Source organism: Peromyscus eremicus, chromosome 8b, assembly GCF_949786415.1.
Source record: "Peromyscus eremicus chromosome 8b, PerEre_H2_v1, whole genome shotgun sequence".
Classification (NCBI taxonomy): domain Eukaryota; kingdom Metazoa; phylum Chordata; class Mammalia; order Rodentia; family Cricetidae; genus Peromyscus; species Peromyscus eremicus.
In genome coordinates, this window is record NC_081424.1 from 29,644,398 (window position 1) to 29,666,282 (window position 21,885).

At 39.4% G+C, this 21,885-nt stretch overlaps 1 protein-coding gene across 1 annotated transcript in view; it reads left to right on the forward strand.

Moving 5' to 3' along the window:
• Positions 1 to 4,453, forward strand: part of Lama2 (laminin subunit alpha 2) — a 581,125-nt gene extending 576,672 nt beyond the window's left edge. Inside the window, exons 62-64 of the mRNA XM_059272617.1 lie at positions 276 to 406; positions 2,797 to 3,019; positions 4,090 to 4,453. Of these exons, the coding sequence (XP_059128600.1) occupies positions 276 to 406; positions 2,797 to 3,019; positions 4,090 to 4,247 (512 nt within the window). The 3' untranslated portion in view covers positions 4,248 to 4,453. The remainder of the gene's footprint in view (positions 1 to 275; positions 407 to 2,796; positions 3,020 to 4,089) is intronic.
• The last annotated feature ends 17,432 nt before the right edge of the window (positions 4,454 to 21,885 follow it).

Sequence of the window (21,885 nt, forward strand, 5' to 3'; positions counted from 1 at the left end):
TTTCAGAGTCCATGATTCAGTCTTAGTGTGTGCTCATTCATTTGGTTATTCACCGATTCGGTCTCAGCATGTGCTCACTCATTCAGTTATTCAATGATCAAAGCTCCATTGTGTGGCAGTCTCAAGAGTAAAACCAGGGGCAGTATAGATAAAGTCCTGGCCTCTGGCATCGGCAACTAAGAAAATAAGCAATTGTGATAAAGTGCACACTGCTGGAGAAGCTGCAGATTAAAATTGTTTAGCCTCAAACTCTAATCAATATTTTTTTTTCCCAGTTGGTGGATTCAAAGTGGGATTGGACCTTCTTGTAGAATTTGAATTTCGTACCACAAGACCCACTGGAGTTCTCCTGGGAATCAGCAGTCAGAAAATGGATGGAATGGGTATCGAAATGATTGACGAGAAGGTGAGAGAGTGTTTGCAGGCCAAACACAGCTCATCTTCTCATGACATTGGTGTTCCCACTCAGCTCCGTTTTTAGGTCTTGACAGCTTCTTCATTGCAAGAAAGCTACATTCCCCCCTTGTCCTTCTTCTGGGTCATCACAATCCATGTGCACTTTTATCACAATCATCCTGTACATCAGCCTATACTTTAAATGTGTCAGTCAACACCACAATTGTGCTGACCAATTGTGGACCAAGTGTTTCTGGATGCTCAGCTCTTAGTGTGATGCTCCGAGGACATCTGCTCTCTTTATGCACCTAGTCTACAAAACTGCTGGTGCAGAGGAAAGAGAAGAGGTTCAGGGGATCTGAAATCAGCCCACCTCTTACAACAGGCAAGCATCTCCCCTGTGACACTGAGGCCAGCCACATACCAGTCCCCAGTTTTCACTTACAAGCACCCAGATACTTTTCCCCAAAAAAAAGCAAACGTATACAAGTATTACTAGTTTGTGTACAACCAATAACCCAATTTCACAAAATTTCTGATTGACTCATATGTAAGGATTATATTTCCACTGTGCTTTTATTTCCCACCTGGGGGTCCTGATGTTGCCCAAGAAGAAACATGACAGGTTGATCTAAAACACACCTTCCTTGCCTTTCTCTCTTTTGTGTTCCTCACATCATCCCATAAACAACATAGAAAAAATATCCAGGAGCTTATAGCCAAAGAGGATGAACAAATGAACAGATAGACAAAATTTTCTAGATTTGTAGAATATTCGAAGCCTACATTCATTACATCTTTTTCAAGTTTCCTTGCTTGCTTGTAACCTTTTACTGTTTACATGTCACTATGTCATGTGATTTTTTTTCACCAGACTCTTGAGAGATGCAAAGCGTCATTTTAACAAACTCCACTCAGTGTCCTAAACTCTAATATTTACGTTGCCATAGATTTTGCAAACTTTTCGCCTAGCCTTATTAATCTTTTTTAAAACAAAATATTTCTTTCTTTCGTCTACCTTGTCAAGTCTATTGCCAAGCTGACTAATGTTTTTAATATTCCAGCATGTTCTTTTTCTTCATCAGCTTCAAAAGAATTCTGATGTCTCAAATTTCAGGGACCTTGCCATGTTACTAAAAACAGATTTTTCTCATTTAAACAAGAACGTCTAATCAAGTTCTTCCTTGTGGGGAGTTTAACTGGCCTTCTGGCTCGGGTCCTGGGCACCTGTGACATGAAACTTGCCCCCAAAAGTAATTTATGTAACTCTTAATCCTGTATATAAAATGAAAACCACGAAGGAGAAAGAAAAACACAATTAAAACATCAAAAGCTTACATTTAAAAACAATCCTTTAAAGCAAATTTGTCAGTCAATTAGTGAGTTACTTTAAGCAATCTCTCCTAAGAAAGCTTTGTGAGGTTCATCAAGAACACTCACACTCTAAAAAGGTGTGTGGCAGAAAATTTTTGTGTGGATTGGGTTCTTGGTTGTTGCTGAACTCACTTCAGTGGTTTTTCTGAAATGAAAACCAACAACACACTCACATTGTCTAGTAACACTGGCAATAACCAAGAGCAAAGAACATGGTTTGTCACTGGGTCCCAAGCTTTAATTTTGCATGTCAACTTTCCTCTAGGTTGTGTGTGTGGGGTGTGTGTGTGTGTGTGTGTGTGTGTGTGTGTGTGTGTGTGTGTGTGTGTGATTGTGCCTGTGCATGTATGTGTACATGTGTATTTGTAGGCACACGTGTACGTGGGCACAGATTCACAGAATGATGGCCAGAAGACACTGTGTAGTGCTATCCCAAAGAGTTGTCTACCTTACTGTTGGAGATACTCTCTGTTGCTGGTTTGGAGCACACCCAGCAGCGTAGCCTGGCTGGCCAGTGAGCACCAATCTGCTTCCCTTATGCTGAGATTATGAACCCATGACTGCCATATCCAGATTTTTCACATGAGTTCTAGAGACCAAACTCAAGAACTGCACTTCAACTGTACCCATTATTTCCATCCTTTGGTGCTGGCATTTCCTGCAAAGAAAAGATAATCTAAAATACACTCTTCTTGCTTCCCTCTTCTTCCCTTAGTCTTCAAACCGTCCCATAAACAACAGAGTAAAACATCCAAGAACTCAGAGGCAAGGTTAAGCACGTGAACGGATAAGCAGAACCAAATACTTAAAATAAACTAAGTAGTTTTAAGTGCATGTCAAGCACTTTACTGCTGAGCTATTTCTCCAGACTCAACTTTGGTCCAGTTTTTTTTTTTTTTTTTTTTTTAGAAAAACATTGAATAGGCCCTCAGTTGTGTTCACTCCAGACTCTAATTTCCACTGCGTGGGCTGTAGAGCGTTCCTCTACTGAATCCACCTGTGACGGCTCATTTTCCTACTTCCCAGCTTATGTTCCACGTGGATAATGGTGCTGGCCGATTCACTGCAGTCTACGATGCTGGGATCCCGGGCCATATGTGTAATGGACAGTGGCATAGAGTCACTGCCAAGAAGATCAAAAACCGCCTTGAGCTTGTGGTGGATGGAAACCAGGTGGATGCCCAGAGCCCAAACTCAGCATCGACATCAGCCGATACCAACGACCCTGTTTTTGTTGGCGGTTTCCCAGGTGAGTGCTCGCTGCTCCAGCAAACACGTCCTTTGCTCCTTATGTTTGTGGTTTTCAACATGTATATTTGTAGAACCATGTCCAAGAATGTGGACTTAAGGGTACTTAGCTCCCAGCCTTGCAATCTCCTCCCATAAATAACACTTGGCCGATAATTTCCAGTCTGTAAAATGAGAGGACCATTTATTTAAACCACATGGGGCTGAAATGTTCATAATCACCCCCAAAGTTTCATCCAAGGGGAGGATAAAGCTAAAGGAAATGAATTTGCCTTATAAAAGATATAAAGCATTTCACAGCAGTTGAGGCAGAATTGGTGGGGGCAGGGGAAGGAACTCTGAGTTTAAAATTAATGTATCAGAGGAATCATACAATGCTGTCAAACTTGTTTCCTCCAGTTCTCTTCTGGAATTCTCCAGGTTACATGTAGCTAGTTTCGCACATAGGTTATTATAGAGTTTATATTTATATTACAAAGAAACCCAAGCAATAAATCTATATTTAAAAATCAAACAAACCTTCTTCAATCCATTAAATTCAGCATGTGAACTGCATAGTTACCTAAAGAGCCCATGAGCAAGAGTGGTGAACTGAGCAATGAGGCCACTGCTTCTTCATGAGCACTGGAACAACACAGACTCCTAGAGTGAGCTGTCATCATTTTGAAAGGACAATTTCTGTCCTCCCTGATGCAAAGCCCTTCTGCTTAGGAAGCAAGAACAGTGTGCAGTATTCAGCGCAGGCTGATAGAACAAAAGACATTAGAGGAGACTGACAGTGTCTCCTTCCAGGGTTGCACTTGACTTTTCTCTTTATTTTATTCTATGTGCATGGATGTTTGGCCTGCATCTGTGTCTGTGGACCATGGGCATGCCTGGTTCCTGAAAAAAAATGGCCTCAGATCTCCTGGATGGGGAGTTACAGACAGTTGGGGCCCCGTGTGGGTGTTGGGAGTAGGGGTTAGCCCAATGGTAGAGTGCTTGTCCAGTGTGCACAAGGTTTCTGGTCCAGATCTCCAGCATTTGTAAGGAGGGAAAAAAATCCCAAACCCTCTTGTTCTGTCTTTTCAGCTGGTCTCAATCAGTTTGGCCTGACTACCAACATTCGGTTCCGAGGTTGCATCCGATCTCTGAGGCTCACCAAAGGCACAGGCAAGCCACTGGAGATTAATTTCGCCAAGGCCCTGGAACTGAGAGGTGTTCAACCTGTATCATGCCCAACTACCTAATAAACATAAGTTCAAGTCTGTGAAGGGTCCATCAAAACAAGTGTATCAAGTTAAACCATATACTTTCCTATGCATATTAATAAAACTAATGTGTTCACGTACATAAAATTCTTTCTGTATTCAGGTGGTGATAATTCAGACCACAGATTGAATTTTAATTCAAGTTCTTTTTCAAGCTTATGATTATTAAACCAATTATTTCATTCTAAATAATTGCATGTTTTGTATGATTTGAAAGATGAAAGGTAACTGACCATAAAATGAATTTGCCAAATTCCCTGAAGTCATCATTAAAAAAAAAAAGAGCTCATGCAGTTTGTGGAGGCAACTATAAAAAGAGACAACATTTATGAATAATTTTGTCATCCTCTTCCATGGCTGTTGGCTTTGGCTTTGTGTTCAAGCCACTGAAAACAAGTGGATTTTGTACTTGTGATTGGAAAGCAATCAGGCTCTTCAGTCCCTGTGTTTGCAAAAGCATTAGCAAGTCATTTCCCTAATCCAAGTTCATTATTAGAGCATTTAAGTAGCCTTATGAGTGAATACCTTTTCATGCTGAAGGTTGATAGTATAGATCAGATTCAGGCCAGAGAGCTTAATTACTTGATTTTCTTGTTTGACAATGATTTATGGGCTTCGAGAAGAAGCCAGAGCCAAGCTGCAGAATGGCAGTGAAGCTCACAGCCTCTGCTACTTCGGTGAGATTGTGGACTCTAGGTTTATAAGAGGGAGTTCACAACCTACACTGAGATGGAGAGAAAGCGAGGAAACAGAATTTGTATTTATCAGGAGACCATCCACCAGGCGCTTCAAAGACATTTCCCCTTGAATCTTTCTGGCATGTAGTGTGACCTAACAAATTCATTTCCTATAAACAAAAACAAAAACAAACAAAAAAGTCTGGGTTCATCCTTCCTTCCTTCCTTCCTTTCTCTTTCTTTCTTTTTCTTTCTTTCTTTCTTTCTTTCTTTCTTTCTTTCTTTCTTTCTTTCTTTCTCTCTCTCTTTCTCTCTTTCTTTCTTTCTTTCTTTCTTTCTTTCTTTCTTTCTGTTCAGTCATCTTCAAAGGCATGTGGGAACCAAGATTAGGCTGGATTTTATTCATCAAGTTTAAAAGGAAACATTTCATTTGCCACCTTCAGAAGAAATGGTTGTGATTTAATAATTCAGAACATGTAACGCAGTGGTTCTTGACCTTCCTAAAGCTGTGACCCTTTAATACAGTTCCTCATGTTGTGGTGACCTCCAAGCAGAAAATTATTTCATTGCTACTTTATAACTGTAATTTTGCTAACATTAGGAATTGTAATGCAAATATCTGATACGCAGGATATCTGATAGGCGACCCAGGTTGAGAATCACCAATGTAAAAGGACAAAAAAATTGAGCACCAGGAGAATGATCTACTAGTAGGTGGTATCCACTAGGGGAATGAAGGAGCTGTTTCCATCACTGTGATGGCGAATGCACACTTAGCATTTTACCATTAGCCAGTTGCTCTGCACAATTTATCCACGTTTCTAGTCTATAGAAAGCGATTCTCGATTCTCAACCTAAGCTTGGGTTTTAAAGCTATTTCCTTGGAGAAGAAAGAAAGAAAGAAAGAAAGAAAGAAAGAAAGAAAGAAAGAAAGAAAGAAAGAAAGAAAGAAAAAGAGAAAGAAAGAAAGAAACCTGTTGTGAGATATAGCAGTTCTGATTCAGTCTAGAGCAGAAGGGTTTTTGGAATCTTTCCCATGAAGAAAGTCACCACTATTAGGAAATAATTATCTACCATGCCAACTGAATTTTATAGTCATTTGAAATTCCTACTATTATCATGACCTTGGTTATCTCCAAACACATAAAAAAAAACTATATTGAATCTAGTTGCCTCTTAATCAGCCTTTTAGCCATTAAACTATTTGAAATTCAATGTGTCTTGAAAATGCAACCATTACTTCTGCAGTGGACCTTGACGTAAATTATTGGGTTTATTCTGGATACTGAGTACGATAAACAAGAATAAAGATGCTTTCCTTAAATTAAAAAAAAAGCCCTTTTTTCCTCAAGTTCTGCTCAGAATGATACATAAATTTGAAAGCCAGAGTGCATGATTGACACTCCTATCAGAGGCAAGTCTTGCTAAAGTCAATTCTAGATAAATGGTTTGGAAGGGTAGGATTCAGGGTGTCCTTTGAGATGAATGCAGTGCCTCCTGATTCCAGGCAGACATTAAAAATGGCTCCGGTGCATTAACAAAAAAAAAAATTATATATGGACTTTGCCCTGTATCAATTAAGTAATAATCTTGAGTAGGGTCCTTGCATACACACACACCCCAGTTTCCAACTGAGTCTAATTTGTGATTGGGAATGAAAACCTCAAGTCTCTTGCTATCTCCATATTTTATTAGGAGGAGCTAAGGGGTAGCCTGAAGTGTGACAATGTGCTCAAAGTCCCACCTTAGTAATATTTTCCAACATAGTTCCAGAAAAGTTCTTCGAGGTAAAATGTACTCTGTCAGTCTTTAAGTAGATTTCTCTCACCCTAGGATTATACTGAAAAGTGGACCTATGACTGTGCATGAGCAGAGCTTACCTAGATTTTAAAATCGAAAATGAATTTTATGAAAGACAAGTTTCTCCATCATACTTTAATTTCCCACCTCAAATACCAAAGTAACTTTTATCCCACAATAAGTTAAATTATTTTTCAATCAGTCCTTCTCAGCAATTTTCTCACTGCCTGTCATAGACAGCAGTCGTGAAGAAAGGTGGATAGTTTTCATTTCTTTTCCAAACAACTGCTCCTATCAGGTTGTCAGCCTTTCTTTTCTAAAAGGTGCTGGGCACTTTAAAAGGAAAAAAAATGTGAGGGTCTTTTATGGAAGTTACCATAGTAAATATCACCAAGAATGGAAAATACAGAAGTGAACAGACAGACCTCAACTCCAAGTCACCGGAACCCTGACATGCACAGCTTCAATTAGCAGTTATAAAAATTGTAACTATTTTCTCTATCATTTTGTCTATTGTCCCCGACCACAAAGCCCTTCTAGATTTTCTGCTTCACAGAAGACAAGACAATTTTAACAAATTGAAATCTTCTGATTTTATGGAGATTTTACTGGATTTATTTATGGATAAAACAGATAAATATTATCAACATAAATACAAAACAAAATAGTAAAGTTTTGCAAATGTGGAGTCATTTTTACAACTACCTGCAAAGATCACACTCCTGGAAAAGTTTTGTTATCATGTTTATTTCTTTTATATATATATATATTTAGATAGTAGAGATATGTGAACACATTAAAATAGTTTCCTCCTTTACTTGCCTGAAATTAGTTCATATTGCAGGTCCAAAAGGCAAGCAGAGGGAAAGGCTATCTGGTCTGAGTGCTGAACTCAAACATTATTTTAGAATCTGGAAAATAGTAAGATAAGACTCACTGGTTAGCATTTGCACCTGTGACCTAAATGGGTGTGACATCTGTTGTGGGGCATTTACCCAACCATCCCCACAGTTCCCCAGAGTTTTCTTGAGTGTGAGCAGCAGGAAATATTAGATAGAAAGATTTATTGCAGAGAATCTTGCCGGGCGGTGGTGGCGCACGCCTTTAATCCCAGCACTTGGGAGGCAGAGGCAGGCGGATCTCTGTGAGTTCGAGGCCAGCCTGGTCTCCAAAGCGAGTTCCAGGAAAGGCGCAAAACTACGCAGAGAAACCCTGTCTCGAAAAACCAAAAAAAAAAAAAAAAAAAAAAAAAAAAAAAGATTTATTGCGGAGAATCTTGCGGAGATAAACAGATAGAAAATAAAGGATAGCCTTGAGAGGGCCTGGAACCTATTCCAACGGGCCCCGACTGTCTCTGCCCCAGGGTTTTTATAGAGACGCCAAGAGGTGGAGCAAAAGACCTCCTCTCCCAGCACAGCCAAGTGCAGACCATCTCAGACACCTGCACTCAGGCCCGTGGTCCTAATCATCCTCTATGTGGACCTGCTGGGTAAAGCCACGAGGAACCCAAGAATGGGCTCCCACAATCTGTGTCCATTAATGATATGGGAATGTTAGGAGTGGAACTGTGTCCTCACAAAATCCATGTACAATCTTAACCCTCACCTCTGAATATGACTAGTTTTGGAGATGGAACCTACAAAGACAATTTAAAAAAAAAATGAGGACATAGAGTTAGGCCAGTTGATATGTGACTTTAAAAGAAGAAATCAGAAAACAGGATTTGAGAGTGAACCAGAAAGAAGACAGCCACTTACAAACAAAGTAAAGAAGCCTTGAGAAGAGACCAACGCCACCACCGCCCCCCAACCCCGACACCTTGAACTTAGACATTCAGTATACCGAAATGCGAGAAAACAATTTTCTCTTGTTTATATTACCCAGCCTCTAGCTCTCTGTTATGGTGCTGTAAGCAATCTTACACAGACTATTCCTTTATTGAGGTATAAATAATATTTTTGAATCTAAGGTTCAATCATCAACACATTTCAGTGTCCTGCATGGTGACAGCTACATCAGACAAATCAATTATGTTGAAAGTGACTCTTGTCTCTTCTGTTATGATTAGAAAAAAAAAAAAATTAAGAATTTTCCAAAGTAAAAGATTGTGATTCTCTACCTGAAGAATTAAAATAGATCCATATGTCTCACCCTGCACAAAACTCAAACTGGGTCAAAAACCTTAACTTAAAGATGGAAACACTGACACAGATATGAGGAAATACATCAGGATGTAGGTATAGGCAAAAAAGTTCTGAATAGACCTCCCCTCATAGTACAAATAGCCATAAGGATTGGTCAAGGAAGATTGCGTAGAACTGAAAAGCTTCTGCACTGCAAAAAAATATCAAATAGCAAAGGCAACAGACACTACAAAATGGGAGAAAACCTTTGCCATCTATGCTTCAGACAGGAGGTCAATATCTAGACTATATAAAAAATGGCAAAATTTAAACACCAAAACAATATAAAACATTCAGTCGATACATAGCCCAATTAGCTGAACAGAAAGTTTCAAAGGAAGAAACGCAAAGGTCTAATAAATATTTTGAAGTGTCCAACATCTTTAGCCATCAGAGAAATGTAAATTAAAACTACTTTTACATTCCATCTCACCCCAGTCAGAATTGCTATCATCTAGAAAACAACGGAGCTCTTCTCCTACAATTTCAATGTTCCAGTGTTAGTCTCAGTTCTGTAGCAGACTACATGTTGTATCCTCCCCTTAGGAACACATTCCCAGCAGATCACCCACATCTTCTCCTACACTGTTTCTCTACCACCCCATTCCTTTGTCTTAGCTACCAACCCCTGTAGGCACTGCCTGGAAACTCACTGGCCATACTGCTGGGGGAATCAGGTAGGATATCTTCACTGTCCCCTCCTGTCCTCCAGTTCCAGTCACCCAGTCTTTCCCCAGCTTTGTAGCAGGCCACCTGATATGACCCCTATTCACTCTTGTTCTGGGAATTCAATCCATTCAGCCAATGGTATTGGGGTGACTAGCCCTATGGGACACAGTCTTCTCTGAGTACATGACTGAATAAGAATGGAAAAGAGGGGTCACACGCTCTCTCTTGGGTGGTGGCAGCAGGAGCAAGCAGTGGAGAAGCCTGGCTTGCAGTTGGTTCTCATCACCCTTGGGTAGAACGACAGGACAAGGACAGCTGGATTAGCAGTGGTGTCTTCTTTGTTCGGTGTCGTGAGTGTATCTTATGGATTTCATTTTCTTAATAAACTTTACCTAGCCCATTGTATCAGTGTCCCACTTTACCCTCTCTGCCCCCATTCCCAGGGATCTACACAGGTCCTCTGCCTTCCTTCCTCCCGTGGACCTCTCAACCCACCTCTTCTAACCCATCCCCATTCCTGAGTATCAGCTCCCGATATCTAGAAACGTGATCTACATGGAACATCCATTGGCCACATCTGGCAGGATCTCAGAAGCGTCCCTTACCAGGCAACACACACTCTCCTAAGAACCAGAGAGAGCAACAGAAACCAAGGAATGGAATACCCAATGAACAAAGACAAGACCAGATATCAGCCCCCAGATTTAAAATCAGCCCAACCAAACCCAGATGCACAGATACCAAAATAAAAACAGAATAACAGCCAAGATAATATGTATGCACTAGCATCTAGCAAACCCTGCTACACTAGGCCCTGAGGAATGCAATATAGCAGCAACATAAGACAAAGACTTCAGAGCAGCTGACATGAATATATTCAAAGACTTTAAAGAGGGTATGAGTGTTGCAGGAACCCTCAATGGTCTTAATAAAAACCCAGAACCGGGTATTGGGGTAAATGCTGAAAAAAATCAGAAAGACAAAGGAACAAGCCACAGCCACTTCTCACCTCGCCAACTCCACAAATCCTCTGACGGAATACTCCTGAGCCCTCAGTCAAAAGGGTTCTAGCTCCTGTCTCCTCACACCTTATCTGCCTTTCTCTGCCCAGCCATCTCACTTCCTATCTCAACCTTCCTAGTGCTGGGATTAATGGCAAGTGTGCTTCCCAAATATTGGGGTTAGAGTTGTGTGCCACCACTGCCTGGCTCTGTTTCTCTCCTAGACTGGATCAATCTCATGTAGCCCACTGTGGCCCTGAACTCACAGAGATCCAGACAGATCTCTGCCTCCGAGTACTAGGATTAAAGGTGTATGCCATCACTGCCTGACCTCTATGTTTAATTCTGTGGCTGGCTCTGTCCTCTGATCTTCAGGTAAGCTTTCTTAGATTACAAATATCACCACATAGGTGTGACTCCATTAATGACAACACAAACGTAGAATGAAATGAAGAAAACAATTCAGGACATAAAAGTGGAAGCATAATCAATAAAGAAAACACAAAGTGAGACAAAGATGAAATGAAAAACATAGGAACTCAAGAAGAAACTCAGAGGCAAGCCTCACCAACAGAATACAAGAGATGGACTAGAGAATCTCAAGCATTAGAGACAAAATAGAAAAAATAGACACACTGACCAAAGAAAATGTTAATCTAAAAAAAGAAAAATTGGACAGATCTAGTATTAGTAAATTAATTGTACACCTGAAAGCTCTAGAATAATAAGAATTACATATGAAAAGAGTCGATTGAAAGAAATAATTAAACTCAGGAGTAAAATCAATAAAATAGAAAGAAACAAACAAATTTTAAAAGACAATAAAAAATCAATGAAACAATTGATTCTTGAAGAAAATCAATAAGATTGACAAACCCTTAGCTAAATAACAAGAAAGCCAAAAGAGAGATTTGAATTTTAGAGATGAACTGGGGAACATACGAGAGACACCAAGGAAATCCAGAGAATCATAAAGATGTATTTGACAAACCTATATTCCACAAATTGGAAAAATCTAAAAGAAATGGATAATTTTCTCCATACATACCACCTTCTAAAGCTAAGTCAAGATCAGATAAGCAATTTAAACAGAGCTATAACCCCTAGTGAAATAGAAGCAGTAATTAAAAGTCTACCAACCCTCCAAAAATTTTCAAAATCTCAAACAAGACAAGGTTGTTCACTTTTTCCATATCTATTCAATACAGTACTTGAAGTCTTAGCTAGAGCATTAAGACAACAGAAGGAGATCAAAAGGATACAAATAGGAAGGGAAAAATTCAAAGTATTTAATTACAGATGATATGATTGTGTATATATAAATCACCCTAAAAATTCTACTGGGAATCACCTACAGGTGATAACCACTTTCAAGAAAGTAGCTGGAGACAAAATTAACACATGAAAATCAGTACCGTTCCTATTTACAAATGACAAATGGACTGAGAAAGATATCAGAAAAACAATGCCTTTCGTAACAGCCTCCCCACCCCCTGCCCAAAAAAAAAAAAAAAAAAAAAAGTACCTTGGGTTAGCTATAATCAAGCAAGTGAAAGACTAGTATGATTTAAAAACTTTGAAACATTGAAGAAAGACATTGAAGAAGATATCTGATATCTTTCTCATAAGAACCCTTGAAAAGGTGGGAGCTGGCCTCCCACAGTATATGAAAGTGATCTAAATGAAATCACCAGATAAGAGGTGAGATAGAGCCCTGAGTGGCTATCTCTCATCATCAAACAAAGCTTCCACTACTGGAAATGGTTGACATCTAATCAAGTTGTTGGCCAAAGGGGTCCCATGAGAACCCCCTAAACAACTGAGACTATTGACAAGGCCACTGGCTGCTCTCCACAAACTGACAGCAAGACCCTATTGCAGAAGACAACACCTAAACCACTCACTAAACATGAGAAGTCAAGCTGGTACCTCGCTAGAGCCATCACCCCTGCAGACCAGTGTTTCACGGTCCTAGAATGTACTCTGCACGCTACCAGAGGAGAAAGATAAACTCAACCCAGATACAAACTGTTCCGTCTACAATGGTGTCCTGTCTGAAATATATGCGGGTGCAATAAGAGGCACAAAGCTTGTAGGAGTAACCAAATAATATCTAATTTGATTTAAGGCTCACTCAGTGAGATGGAGTCCATTCCTGATACTGGTCCTTGTTGTGTAGCCAAGAACCTAAGACTAGATAAGCCATGGACCTGGGGAAAAACCAAATACTGTCAAAATGCTAAAACATTGAGACAAAATGACTCCTAACAACATTTTCTATACTCATAGATCAGTGCCTCACTCAGACATCATCAGAAAAGCTTCTTTCTGAAGCAGATGGGAACAAAAACAGAGACCCACAGCTAGACAAGTTACAGAGAGTGAGAGACCTTGGAACACATAGCCCTAAATGGGATGTTTTTATCAAATCCCTCCCTTCACGGGCTCAGGGAAGCCTGAAAAAGAGGAGGCAGAAATATTCTAAAAGCCAGAGGGAACAGAGAACACCAATTAAGGCAGGCCTTCTAAACATGGCATATGAACACAGCACCCATATGAACTCACAGGAACTGTGGCAACATGCACATAGCCTGCTCAGATCTATACCAGATGGGGTTCCAGTGCTGAAAGGAAAAGTAGACACAAGCCCCCATCCCTAATCAAGACTCTGTCTCCAATTGAAAACCATTTGCAAATGAAAAATTAGTTTTCTCCAATGGAGTCTTACTGGGTATACAAGCCACTCTTAAGGGAAGACCTCATGCCCAGAGGTTGATGGCCAACACAAAACAAACTCAAAGGTATCTTTGCAGGTTCTTGTCTCATAATGTTTTGTCATGGAGTGTTTTTTAACCTTACAGGTCATTTACATATATGACTTCCAGTTTTGTTTTTATGGGGTTCCTGTGTGTGTGAACATGTGTGTCTCTTCATCTATATATGTTTCTTGTGCTTTTTCCTTGGCTCCTTTTCTTCTGTTTGTTTTGTCCTATTCCAATTTGTTCTGTTTTGGTTTTTATTTTATTATTATTCTTTAGGTGCCTATTTGTTTTCTAAGGAAAGACAAGAGGGGTATGGATCTGAATGAGAGGGGAGGTGTAGAGAAACTCTGAGGGTATGGGGGACAGGAAAACATAATCAGATGTATTTTAAAAAATCTATTTTCAATAAAAGAAAAATGATAACAAATACTGGGGAAGAAATCTATGCAGCCAATATGGACATGAGTGTGTAAGCTTCTCAGAAACCTAAAAATAAAACTACCGTATGAACCAACTCTTCCATCACTGGGTAGCTTAGTCACTGTTCTATTGCTGTTGAGATATACCTTGTCCAAGGCAACTCATAAAAGAAAGCATTTGAGAGCTTGCTTACAGTTTTGGAGGGTTAACCCATGAGCATCATGACAGGAAGCATGGCAGCAGACAGGCAGACATGGGATGGGATGAAGAGTTTATATCTTGACCAGTAGGCAGGTAGTCAAGCATACAGAGACAAAGAGACCAGACCTGACATGGACTTTTGAAACCTCAAATTCCACCCCCAGTTAGATACCTCCACCCAGAGGCTACACCCATTCCAACAAATCCACACCTCCTAATCCTTCTCAAATAGTTCTACTAGCTGGGGACCAAGCATTCAAACATAAAAGCCTATGAAGTCTCTTCTCATCTAAACTACCACATTCTATTCCCTGGTCCCTACAGGCTTGTAGACATATCAGTGCAAAAGTCCCCATACACTTTCACAGCCTCAACACTGTTTATTGCTTAAAGGTCCAAATTATCTTGTGCAGCTCAAGGCAATCTCTTAACTGTAATTCCCTGTGAAATCAAAACCAAAAAGCAGATCACACATTTACAACATACAATGACACAAAATATATATTACTATTCAAAATGGAAGGAAAGGGAACCTAATGAGGCAATATTGAACCAAAACAAGATAGAAACCCAGCAAGGAAAACTCCAAATTCTACAGCTCTATATCCAATGTCCATGGTCTTAGATGACTCTTCTTATCACCCACTCCTTCCAGCTTTGTTGACTGCAATACAGTTCTCTGTCCTGGCCTTGTTCAACACACTCTCTACAGCTCTCCTTGAGAGGTATCCCATAGCGCTGTCATCTCCAACATCCTGGGATTTCCAAAGCAGTCCAGGCTTCACCCTCACAACTTCACACAATGGCCTCTCTGGACTTGCCACACACTGGCCTTGGCCAATTTCCTTAATCTCAGAAAAAGATTCTACAACCCCTTTTTGTATCTTTCTTGACTCTAAATCCAGAACCACAAAGCTGCCAAGCTCTTCTGCTTGCCAGGACTGGAACCTGGCCTCTCCTAGCATGGTATTTGTCTCAGATTCCTGTTGTTGATGGTTCCTTAGCTGCCTAAGCTTTCCTTTAATTCATTTGCACAAGTTGGAAGTGTAGGTGGGTGGGATCTTGCCAGAGGGTACCATGGCCTTTATTTCATTTAGCATTAGGTCTTTCTTTAAACTTCTTATCTCCTTTACCATGAGACTTGGCTCCAACATTACATCTCCTGGGGTTCTTTTTCTTTTCAAACCATACATTTTGTATTTCTCTTTGTCCTACTTATTCCTTTTTATTGTAGACCTGCATAACAGTGACCGCTAATAACCATGTGACACAGTCAATAGTAGGCTGTCTTGGAATTTCAGCTGCCAATGACATTAATCCAAAAACTCTCCATTTTATCCTCAGGCAGATTTCCTTTCTTAGGAAAGGGAAAAAGCAGATACACTCTTTCCCAAAGTATCAGAGTACCCTCTAGGCCACTTACTAATATTCTTCCCCTCTGAAAACTCTTGAGCTAGTGCTTCATAGTCCTCATTGCCATCAGTACTACTGTTTTCTGTGGCCCTACTAAGAGGCCCGTAAAGTCTTGCTTAAAGGGTTCAACCATTTTACTAGTCCAAAGTCTCAAAGTCTTCCACATTCCTCCAAACAATAGCATGGTCAGGCTTGTCACAGCAAAATACCACTTTCTGATACCAACTGTGTCTTTGTTACTTACAGTTCTGCAGCTGTGAAGAGACACCAACACCAATGCAACTCTTATTTAAAAAGCATTTAATTGGGGACTGGTTTACAGTTTCAGAGGGTTAGCCATCATCATCATATCAGGAAGCATGGAGGCAGGCTGGAAGGCATGGGACTGAGAATTTACATCTGGATCAACAAACAGGCAGAGAGAGAGGCTGGGCCTGGTATGGGACTTTGAAACCTCAAAGCCCACTCCCAGTGACACACTTCCTCCAACAAGGCCACCCCTATTCCAATAAGGTCATACCTCCTAATCCCTTCCAAATAGTTCCACTAACTGGGGACCAAGCATTCAAATGTATAAGCCTCTAGGGGTGGGGGAACATTTTTATTCAGACCACCACATGGGCATGTTCCCAAAGAACTCTGTACTCTGCAGCAGAGAAATCCGTACATGAAGAATGGAATCAGTCTAGGTGGCCAATAACAGATGAATGGAAAATGAAAATGTGGGATGTATACACCGTGGAATTTTATTCAATCATGAAGAAAAGTGAAATCATGAAATTTATGTACTTACAAACATTATATTATGCAAGGCAATTCAGGCTCAGAAAAAAAAAATTACCCCCACCCCCATATTCTCTCATATGTGGATCCAGCTTCAAACTGTTCAATAAGTGTATTTACACGAGAATAACTGGGCAAAGTCTAGGAGTCTAGAAAGGGCCCTATAAAAGAGGAATGAGGCTTTAAGAAAGAAAAGTGAGAAAGACCTCCTGGCTTTATCATGGTGGTCTTGCTTTGTTTTGATTTTTTATTTTATTATTATTCGTTATATGCCTGTTTATTTTCTAATGAGAGACAGAAAGGGTATGAAAGATCTTACTGTAAGGTTAAAAAGTCACAATGGAAAATGGCAAGGCTGGGAGATGGGGTGAGGGAATAGGACATAAGGATGGTTTAAAACCAGTCAAAATGAAGTATGCATGAAGATATTTTGTAGGACAACTTAAAACAACATAATAAAGTAGCAGAATATTCATTCACATTTTTAAATATGCTTTTGAAATAAGGTGTCACTATACTATATATACATATATATATATTGTGTGTATATATTATATAGCTCTCTATATATACTATATACACAGTATAAATATATATAGATAGAGATGATAGATAGATACATAGATAAATAGATGGATGGATGGATGGATAGATAGATGATAGATAGATAGATAGATAGATAGATAGATAGATAGATAGATAGATAGACTCTATAAGCTATAGTGTTTATAGGTTCACCTGACCTGGAATTTACTTTGTAGCCTAGACTTGCTTTGAACTCACAGTAATCCTTCTGCCTCAGCCTCCTAAGCTACAATGTACTTAAATCAAGTTTTTTTGTGTGTTCATGGAGAATATTAGACATAGCTACATAGAATTATAAATTGGGGAACTAATATTCCATGTAATAACAATTTCTTGAACTGTTCAGTAGAGAAGACTGTCTTGAGAGCTAGTCTCTATACTTGAGTTTGAAGAACTAATCATTAACTCTTTGATACATCTAAGTGCTGCTGTGTTTCCCACATCCTCCTGGAGTTCAATACCTCTGTGTGGGCACACCTGATATCATAAGAGACAGGAATAGTGGCCATGGTGAAAAGTGATCACTACTACATTCAGAGGGTGGATTGCTGTTTCTTGAAGAAATTCCCGTGGAGTATAAGAAAATAAGGGTCAGAGTTATGATGATCTGAAAGTAACCATCTAAGAGGCCCCAAGGGTAGAAGTGGTCTTCTGTGGAAAAGATAACTCAAAACTTAGATTTAGACTTGGCGAATTTCAACTGTGTATCAGGCATGAAATGGCATGGCACTATGAACAGTTGGATAGAGATTGGAGGTCAAGAAAGAGATCTGAACTATCCACATAGTCATCAGGATTTTAACATCATTTATGCAGGACCGAGCTGTAGGAAGAGAGTAGGACTCTGGACACACTCATGTTAAGAGAGTTCAGAGTAGAGGTACCAGAAGACTGTGCAGAGCCTGGAAGCAGGGACAGGAAGTTTCTAGATGATCTTTGCAGTGTAGCACTAGGCTCAGCTTCTACATGGGCTGTAGTAGAACTCCAGGGGACAAATAACTTTCAGCTTTTGTCCAGCACATACAAGTAAGTGAACCAAATAAGCCCGAAAGTCACAACAGCCTGTATTTTACTGAGTAACCTTGTTCTCATAGTTCATTGACAAATTAAATGTGTGTACACGTACATCTTACCAAGCTCCGAGACCTTTAAAAATTACCATTTCCCTCATTAGTTGATGACTTAAAATCATTGGTGTTTTTACTTTATATTTTTCTGGCAGTCATAAATTTTCATCTTTGTAAACCATACTTTAACAGAGAAGGGAGTGAAAGGAAGTAACAGAACAGACTGAATTTGCTCAGGTTAATTCAAAACTAAATAACAGTTCACACATTTTATTTATTTATGATTGAATTTTCTCAACCCTTCTAACCTTTTGCTTCCATTACTGCATTTCTTGTGAAGTAAATGTTATTTTTAGATGCTACTTTAATGTATTTTTAAGCACAGAAAAAGAATTATAGCTCTTTATAGTTCTTTATATTCTCTCTCATTTGTTTGGCTTTAATTTTTAGAGAGAGGAGAGAGAGAGAGAGAGAGAGAGAGAGAGAGAGAGAGAGAGAGAGAGAGAGAGAGAGAGAGATTATTCAAACCTAGTCTTATCTTTGGGTAATATAATTGGAGCCAGAAAACCAATTATTTGTAGTAAAATATGTTTATTTTCTTTTTTCTTTCTTTGCTTTCTTTTCTATTTTTCTTTTTCCAGACAGGGTCTCCTGTAATCCAGGCTACATTCAAACTTGTCATATAGTCAAGGATGACCTTGAACTTCTGATCCATTAACATCTACATAAAGAGTACTAGAATCAGAGGCATGTGTGAGGGATCGAACCCAGGGCTTTGTGCATACTAGGCAAATACTCTAATAACACATCTGCTCCTCCGTCCCCAACATTTATGTTTCTTTACAAAAGTCAGACCTTTTGGCATTCAGAATCTTGGATAACACACAATCATAAAAACACACATAGAATTTTCTAAAGCCATTTTGTAGCTTTGCATTACAGAGAACAATGACTTTTTTAATTATAAAAATTAGATAATTACACTATTTAAGATAACTATAATTACTTGATTTATTTAACATTTTCTAACGAAGTCCATGATCATACGTACAGCTAAGATAAAATTATTAATTGTTAAAAATCACAAAAAGAACTATCTGAACAGATTATTGCCAAATTTGGAGAGACAATTTTGAATTTATCAAGTTACAATGAAGCACTCCTTGTAGCCTTCATGGAATTCATCCAAGAAACCCTGATGGGAACCTCAGGGAACTGGGTAATCATAGCTAAAACCTGAAGTTACTGTTAGACACTCTTGACTACTTATAGAGAAAGACAGTCCACACATACCAAGACACGATGAGCAGGACCAAGGGGGCACTCCCAAGACAAGCAGCAAACCACACCCACCAAATGAAGCTGCAAAGGGTAGGCACTGCTGTGTCAGTGAGCTGCGTTTTACTGGTGGTTCTGTACAGCAATTCCAATTCCAGGCTTAGAACCCCCTAGAATCATCTAAATAAATAAACAGCAGCTCATATGTATTTCAGAAGATGTAGCAGATGAGGATAGAGAAACAGGGAGAGAAGGAGGAAGGAAGGAAGAAAGGGAGGGAGGGAAAAGGGATGAGATAGGGAGGAGAATGGGAAGGCAGAAAGAAGGGATGATGGGAGGGAGTAAGAGAAAAAATTAGACTTTATTATAAAGGCAATGTCCACTTTAGTTTAAAAATATAGGTAAGAGCCATATATTGAACAATGGTTATTGTTTTGTCTTAATATATTTAATAAATATTAATATTTTAAAATTCAAAAATATTATGTGGAATAAAAATGGACCAAAACAAACTATGATCTAATGTTTGCAATTCTTAAATTTTCATAATTTAAAGTATCAATGGATTCATCTTAATTTTTTGGCTTCTGTATGACAAAAGGGGAAATTTTGCATCACTACATGTAGGCACATCTTGAAAAGAGCACCTTGTTGTGAACAGTTTAGTTCGAGTAGGTAGAAACTGGATGCTTCTTTTTTTCCTCTTTGCCATTGGTTTTTAATGTATTACAGGCAATCGTAGTGTCAGATTCAGAATATGAATTATGGCTCTCATGAGGAAATGTGGAATTTTTCATATTTACAGTAAGATGCCTGGCATCTTGTGTGAGTAGTAGCTGTGTGACTGAGTTATGGTGTTTTTATCTGGTTTTCATTAGTTGGTTTGTGTTAGTCAGGGTTCTCTGGAGGAGGAGAACGGATAGAATGAGCATATATTACAAAGGGGGTTTACCACACTGGCTAACATAATGGGGACTGGGTAGTCCAACAGTGGCTCTCCGCAAGCTGGAAGGCTGTGGATCTTGTCGCTACTCAGTCCATGAGGACAGAGGACTCAGAAGTCCTAATCCAGCACTGAAGGCCTCAAGGATTCCTGCAAAGCCAGTGGTTTGACTTCCAGGCTGGAAGGCTAAAGAGGCTGGGCTCTGGTGGCAGTGAAGGATAGTGGTAGCAGAGGTGGTAGACAGAGTAGACGCACTCTAGCAGGAAGTGAAAGCAGCCAGACAAAAAGCAATACGTTTTCCTCAGGCCTTCTTATTCCTGGGCCATATTGAAGACGCCTCCCATTCTGAAGGAAGGTCTTTTCAATCTCAGTTAATTCTTCCAGAAATTCCCTTATCGACTCACCCAGATACATATCTCTTCGGTTATTCCAGGCTCAGTCAGATTGACAAGATTAATACCAGAGGAGCTATGCTTACTTGGTATGTCCTAGGGTTTTCTCAACTGTGAGTAGTTAGGATAACAATTTCATATTACTTTAAATTATATAACACTTTGAAAAAGAGAAACACAAATATTTACCACCTCTATATTACAAAGATAAGAACTCCTTTTAACACACATATTTATTCATGAGAAAGTATAGCTTAGGCAAGACTATCCAAATTGTATTTCTGAGACACATCAATGGGTCATAACATCAAATTAGAGGATTGTAAATGAGTTATTTATTTTAGAAAATTGAATGAAAGGGGAAAACACAACATAGCAACATGAAAGCACATCATACAGAGTGAGACTGCTTTATGAGCAAGTCTTTGTGAGTGGACATGCTGGGTTATTATATAAAGTATATTTAAAATATAGGCTAAATGCCTTTACTTCTGTGGATTATAGTTTTGAAATGTTGAAGCAGATATTAGCAGAAATAATGCTATAGGAAAATGCAGGGAGGGGGAAGGAATCAGTAAGGCAATGCTATGGTTCAAATAAAAACTGCCCCCTTCCCCGCCCCGCCCCGCCCCGTGGTGTATTTAGCACTCAGTCCCTAGTAGGTGGTGCTGTTTGAGAAGGTGCTATAACCTTTAGAAGGCAGAGACTTCCTGTAGGAAGTACATCCCCGGGGGAAGACTTGAAGGTTTGTAGCCTTGCCCCACTTCCTGTTCAACCTCTCTGTTTCTGTGTGTGGATAAAAATGTGATCATCCAGCCTCCTGCTCCCAGAGCCATGCTTGCCCTGACTGCTCTCAAGCCTCTCCATCATGATGGACTCAATCCTGGAATATGCCAAAATACACATTCTTCGCTAAGTTGCTTTTGATCTTGTTATTTTGTTATATGAAGAACAGTAACTAAAACAAGTGACTTCTTTTCATATTTTTGATTAAAAAAACATTAAAAATAACAATAAAAGAATAATCTTTATTGTTATACTAAGAAAATATGTACAATTTATCCACTAAACCAAATGATATTTGTTTCCCCGAACATTGTGTACCATTAAACTAATATCCTAGAAGTATTGCATTTGAAAGTATGGCTTAGCCAGGCTTGGTGGCCAGGCTTATTTTCTCAGACTGAAGAATATAAGGCTGAAAATTTGATATGAGTTCAAGTCCAGCCTGAACTACAGAATGAGACCCAATGTCTAAAAACAAAAACAACTCAAAAAAATTTAACATAATCAATAGCTTCCTTAGTAGGAACTGTTTTGATTCCAATAGATACCAAGGCTTCTGTCATGTCCAGAAGCTCATCTCTAAAGGGACCAAGAGTCCTGAGAACAGACTTCTGGAGGAGCCACAGAGCTGAAGGCAGAGTTAGCACAATACTGCTC